Below are 6,207 nucleotides of genomic sequence, written 5' to 3'. Positions count from 1 at the left end.
TATAATATTTTTTTCAACTTTAATATAAAGACTATGGATCTAAAGGGACAAGACAATGACCGAAAAATTGATGTAATTCCCAGTAATTATACACAAAATTACCAAACTAAATGAACCAACCAACCAAAAGTTGAATAAAAGTCTCAAGGGTTGCCAAGAAATGAGAAAACATAATTATAAAACTTTGGGGACTAGTGTAATCAACAGCCTAATGTTATTTTCATCCCTGATGAAAACAGTTCGTTAATTTTTCTCATTTTCTTCTATCTATCTATATATTTATCTATCTATCTACATGTCTATCTATCTATCCAGCCTAGAACTGCTGGAAAAAAAAGAGTGGATGCCTACTCCAAGGTGGTGAATAGCCCCAGTATCTATCTATCTCTCTCTCTATTTCTCTATCTATTTATCTATCTATCTAACTATCTATCTATCTATATATCTATCTATCTATCTATCTATCTATCTATCTATATATCTGTCTATCTATCTATCCTAGAAAGAAAAGAGTGGATGACTACTCCAAAATGATGAATAGCACCAGTATCTATCTATCTATCCATCTAACTATCCTTCTATCTATCTATCTATCTTTCTATCTATCTATCTATTCTAGAACTGCTAGAAAGAAAAGAGTGGATGACTACTCCAAGAATGTGAACAGCCCCAGTATCTATCTATATATCTAGCTATCTATATATTTATATATATCTAACCAACTATCTATCTATCCTAGAACTGCTAGAAAGAAGAGGATGGATGACTACTCCAAGATGGTGAACAGCCCCTGTATCTATCTATCTATCTATCTTTCTATCTATCTATCTATTCTAGAACTGCTAGAAAGAAAAGAGTGGATGACTACTCCAAGAATGTGAACAGCCCCAGTATCTATCTATATATCTAGCTATCTATATATTTATATATATCTAACCAACTATCTATCTATCCTAGAACTGCTAGAAAGAAGAGGATGGATGACTACTCCAAGATGGTGAACAGCCCCTGTATCTATCTATCTATCTATCTTTCTATCTATCTATCTATTCTAGAACTGCTAGAAAGAAAAGAGTGGATGACTACTCCAAGGTGGTGAACAGCCCCTGTATCTATCTATATATCTAGCTATCTATATATTTATATATATCTAACCAACTATCTATCTATCCTAGAACTGCTAGAAAGAAGAGGATGGATGACTACTTCAAAATGGTGAATAACCCCAGTATACAACTATCTATCTATCCTTCTATCTATCTATCTATCTTTCTATCTATCTATCTATCCTAGAACTGCCAGAAAGAAAAGTGTGGATGACTACTCGAAGATGGTGAATAACCCCAGTATACAACTATCTATCTATCCTTCTATCTATCTTTCTATCTATCTATCTATTCTAGAACTGCTAGAAAGAAAAGAGTTGATGACTACTCGAAGATGGTGAACAGCACCAGTATCTATCTATCTATCTAACTATATATCTATCTCACTCTCCAACTATCTATTTATTCTAGAACTGCTAGAAAGAAAAGAGTTGATGACTACTCGAAGATGGTGAACAGTCCCAGTGATGGAAAGTCAGGCAGCATGAAAAAGAATGGAAAAGAAGAAAGTAAGCAGCTGAATTTAGAAAGCAAAGTTTAAAGAAATTATTTCTCGTCTGCAAGGTTTTAGGTCTTTGAAAAAGTTATGCTGGTATTTGTCTGTTTATACATTTATACTATAAATCTATTTACACATACACTTACATACACAAATACACACACCTATACACATACACATGAACACACACTTATACTTACACATATACACACACATACATGACATATACAGACACAGACACTTAGACACACATATTCACACATACACAAACAAACATATACACACACAAGCAAAAACACACATATATTATATACAAACACACACACAAACACAAGTTATTAGTTTCCGCGGTTAATAAATAAATCAATTATAAGATTTTAATCAGTTTTGTTAGGGGCTAAAGGACCTAGCAAAAAAACTGGTATTGATTTTAAAATTTGTATTCTAAAATTCATTATTTTGGTATACAAAATCAAACCTTCTGTAGATGACAGTTAGGAGTTGAAACGTTTAGATACCTAACTCAATAAATAAACCATTTGACATTAAACTTTTAAAAATAAAAATATGCTAATAAAATTCAATAAAAGTCCTCAAAGTTGTTAATACAAAAAATAAGAAAACATTATAAAACTTTGGGGACTAGTATAATAAACAGCCCAATGTCCCCTTCCCGTCTGGTTAAAAACGTAATACCATTATTCCATTAAAACAAAAAACATTATATTTGAGTTTATTTTTCTAGATGGAGCTGCCTTGAAAATACCGGAAACCCCCGGCAATTTTGGATCATCAATAAGTGTCAGGCATGCTTTTTTTACCTACACAAGGATGACAACATTCATAAAAGCGAAGCTCTGTAATGGTAGTACAAAACAACATGAAGAGTGTCAGAACTTAATAATCAAATAAATAAAAGTCGAATAAAAATTGTAAGTAAATTTGTTGAAAAAGTGCGTAATACAGGATAATGTTTAAGGACATACTAACATTTTCAGGACTTGATCCGTATTTCAAAAATCAGATCAATCGGATAATAACCTATTTCATATATAAAAATTAGTTGTTAAAAAAGTTAGAAATCAACAGGTTTAAAATAAACGTTCTGGTAACGATTATAGAGTTGCTGCGCTTTCTATATCGTACTTAACTACTACAGTAATCACCATGCAAAGTTTGAAATCGATAGGACATTTCTAACATGCCTAAATTAACGGAAAAAGCTATCCGTCACGGACGTACGGACGGACCGACTCTAATTATATAAAAGCTTCACTCTTAAAAATTGTAAAAATAAAAAATAATCAACTTAAAAACTATCTTTTTAAAACAGTAACATTATTTGATACATTCCTGATAAAAAATTAGATTTAAAGTTTTATTTTTTTAAATAAATTAAGGGGTATAGTCCCTTTCGTTGCAACGCCTCATAAGGGGCGTTTGGTCGTACTTTTACAGTAGCTTTCCACCTCTTTCTAGCCCCTGTGGGGCAATCTAACCCAACTTACCCAACCTAACATAAAATAACCTATCAAAAGCTAATGTGAAATCGACAAAACGCTTTTCAATTTTTTATTTTTTAGGGACAAGAAGAAGATAGAAAATGTGTTGGACTGGAAAGTTGTTGTCAAGAAATATTATGCTGTTGTAAAAAATACTCCGGCTAAATGAAAACCTTTCCAGTAAATAGAAAAAAAATATCAATTCAAAATGTTTTTGAATTATAAAACTTTTTTTCTACTTCAAGAAATTTTTTTGAAAACCAATTTAATGAGGTTTTTTGGTACTTTGTGACAAAAAAAGTTTATATTTTTAACCTCAGACAGAGCTGCACTTTGGTAGGATGATGAGGTTTAAGAATTTTGATATATTTAATCCAATTTATTATTATTATTATCTGTGTTTTATCTAAGGTTGTGCCGGACCCTTTTTGGCCGGATAACGGATACCGTATATATATGGCTAATTTATAATGTCGGATATCCGGTATCCAGCCGGACATCTGGCCAACGTTCGATATCCAGCAAATTACCTGATATCAGGCCAGATAACCAGATATCTGGTATTAGAAATCAGCCGGATATTCAGTAACTGTATAGTTTCAATATCCGGAGCTGGCTGGATATTGAAAATGGCCAAATATCCGGAAAAACCGGATATCCAGCCCAACCCTAGTTTTATCTAACCCTTGATGTTGCATCCATTTTCATATTCTAATCATCAATTATTATTAAATTTTTTTATCAAAAACTGCTGTTCATTATTGCATTAGTTTGAAATTCCCAATCTTATCTTAACTAAAAAGATGCATAGATTTCATTTTGGGCAACAAGAAAATCCAAAGTAATCTTATTTTTTATGAAAACTAATTTAAAGTTCAGTGTTAATTCTCTAAGAGTTTCCACACAAACAAAATAAGAATAGAATCTTCATTTAAAATCTTGAATACTTTTATAAAGTTTTGTATCATAAAACTTATCTTGAAGGGAGCAAATTCATAGTATATTTTTATTGATTGTTTGCTAAAATAATGCAAATTCAGCATGCAATAGATCACATTCTGTATGGTTTTATAAAAAAAACTTTAGAAAAGCAAACTTGTAAAAAACTTTAAAGATAAGAATATTTTTTTATCATAAACACGTGTGAGCTCCTAGAGAATAAATTTTTTTTTTTTTGATTTTTGGAAATTTTCTGGTTGCCAGAAATGAAATCTACACATCTTGGACAGTACAAACTTAATTATTTACTGTGTAACAATACTTTTTGGGTCCAATATTCCACTCAATATTTTTTCATGATCATATTATTGTAAGTGTTTATTGAATTTTAAACAAATTTATAAAAGAAACAGTGTTTTAAACAATACTCCTGAAACTACTGTAAATTATTTTTTCTTTTCTAAAATTGTAATTTATCAATTAAATATTATTTATTGAAATAAATGTGAGAATCTCAGATGTTTATCCTGTTATAATTGTACCCGAGAATCTTGCTAACCGCTGTTCTGATATGGTTCTCCCTCTCTCTCTCTCTCTCTCTCTCTCTCTCTCTCTCTCTCTCTCTCTCTCTCTTTTCTCTCTATTTCTTTCTTTCTCCCTCTTTCTTAGCAAACACGTTTACCCAGATTTTCTGTCATTTTTTTTACTTTGTTTTTTCTATCTTGATATTTTTTTATTTATTTTTATTTTCCCTCTTTCTCATCTTTCAGCAAAGAAATTATTTTATTAGCTGTTTTGGGCCAAGGCATTCCTGCTCCTCTTATGTCGTGCACCTGACCTAACATTAGTAGGTACCATTTTTAACATCTTGGATTATGACGCAGTGTGGAACTTATGTTACAATTGTAAAACTAAAGTGAAATTCTCGGGGCGAAGCCGTTAGTTTAGATGTAAAACAACAATTTTGTTCAACTATTCTTTGACAACTTATACTTATGAACAAAATGTTCTAGTACACCATGTGCAAATAAGTTACAAAATCCTATTTTGAATTAAAATATTAGGTGGGGTGACGGATGGACATTGCATTAGATTATAGTGAAGCCTCGCTACTAAAAACTAATCTTATTTGCTTATATAAATCGAATTCAGTTTAGAGCCGTTATAAAAAAGTATGGTTTTATTTAATATCCTAAAGATATCTTTATAATAAAGTAACATTCTGTCTGTCTGTACCAAAGGATCTTGCTAAATGATAAACCTATAAGGTTCTCCTTTTAAAATCAGAAATAAAAAATGGGATAGGTCGAATCCAATACCCCCCCCCCCCTCCTCCCTCAAGTGTCACTATAGGCCCCTAGGGGCGCAGCCGCTAGTAAGAATAAAAAGAACTAAGATTGACATGATGACGTCAATGGAAAATTAAATATGTAATGATAAAAATTATGTGATTGTTTACTTATTAAAGATTATAAAACTAAAAGTGTACATTCATTTTATTTGATAAAAAGGAAAATATTTAGTTGCTAAGCTACTCTACAAGTTTTGGAATTTTTTTTATAATTTCTACATTTAGTTCTCCTTTTCAGCACTTTCCCACAAAGTATCTTGTTAAACAGTGAACCCATTAAATTAAATTTAAAAATTTGAAAATAAGGGGGTGGGGTAGTTTTTCGTTTGTTTGTTTATTACTTAAGGTTTGGTTGGGTTAGGTTATATTAGTTTTTAGTTAGTCCTGCTGGTAGAGCCAACCCTAAGGATAAGGGAATCCTGAAGGGGTGGGGCATACAAAATATTACATCCTCTCATCCCTTATTTTAATTTTTTCTAAAGTTTTAGCAAGTTAAATTTATCGTCAATTTAGCTTGCTAAACTCAATTATTGGTAAGTTCTTTCATCCATAAGGAGGTAAGGGGAAAGGTAAAGGGGGTGGATGGGGAAACATTATTTTAGCCAGCTGCAAGTATTACTTTATCATAGTACATAAAAATATGGTGCATCATCCAAGTAATAATTTATTGATTGCTGTTGGATTTCATTGTCCTTGTTATTTTTTATATTAAGCGTGGAGGAGAAAACATTATAAAAACATCATATAACAAGGATGACAGCATCCATAAAAGCTAAGCTCTGAAACAGTAGGACAAATGAACATTAATGC

The 6,207-nt window shown here is 31.3% G+C and overlaps 1 protein-coding gene across 1 annotated transcript in view; it reads left to right on the top strand.

The window, feature by feature from the left end:
* nompC (no mechanoreceptor potential C) overlaps positions 1–4,557 on the top strand; it is a 98,389-nt gene extending 93,832 nt beyond the window's left edge. Inside the window, exons 51-53 of the mRNA XM_080178214.1 lie at positions 1,518–1,615; positions 2,351–2,411; positions 3,189–4,557. Of these exons, the coding sequence (XP_080034340.1) occupies positions 1,518–1,615; positions 2,351–2,411; positions 3,189–3,276 (247 nt within the window). The 3' untranslated portion in view covers positions 3,277–4,557. The remainder of the gene's footprint in view (positions 1–1,517; positions 1,616–2,350; positions 2,412–3,188) is intronic.
* The last annotated feature ends 1,650 nt before the right edge of the window (positions 4,558–6,207 follow it).

Source organism: Acartia tonsa, chromosome 12 (assembly GCF_053477335.1).
Source record: "Acartia tonsa isolate MP-2025a chromosome 12, ASM5347733v1, whole genome shotgun sequence".
NCBI lineage: Eukaryota > Metazoa > Arthropoda > Copepoda > Calanoida > Acartiidae > Acartia > Acartia tonsa.
Note: the sequence above shows the minus strand (reverse complement) of the source record. Positions and strands in the feature narration are given on the sequence as shown.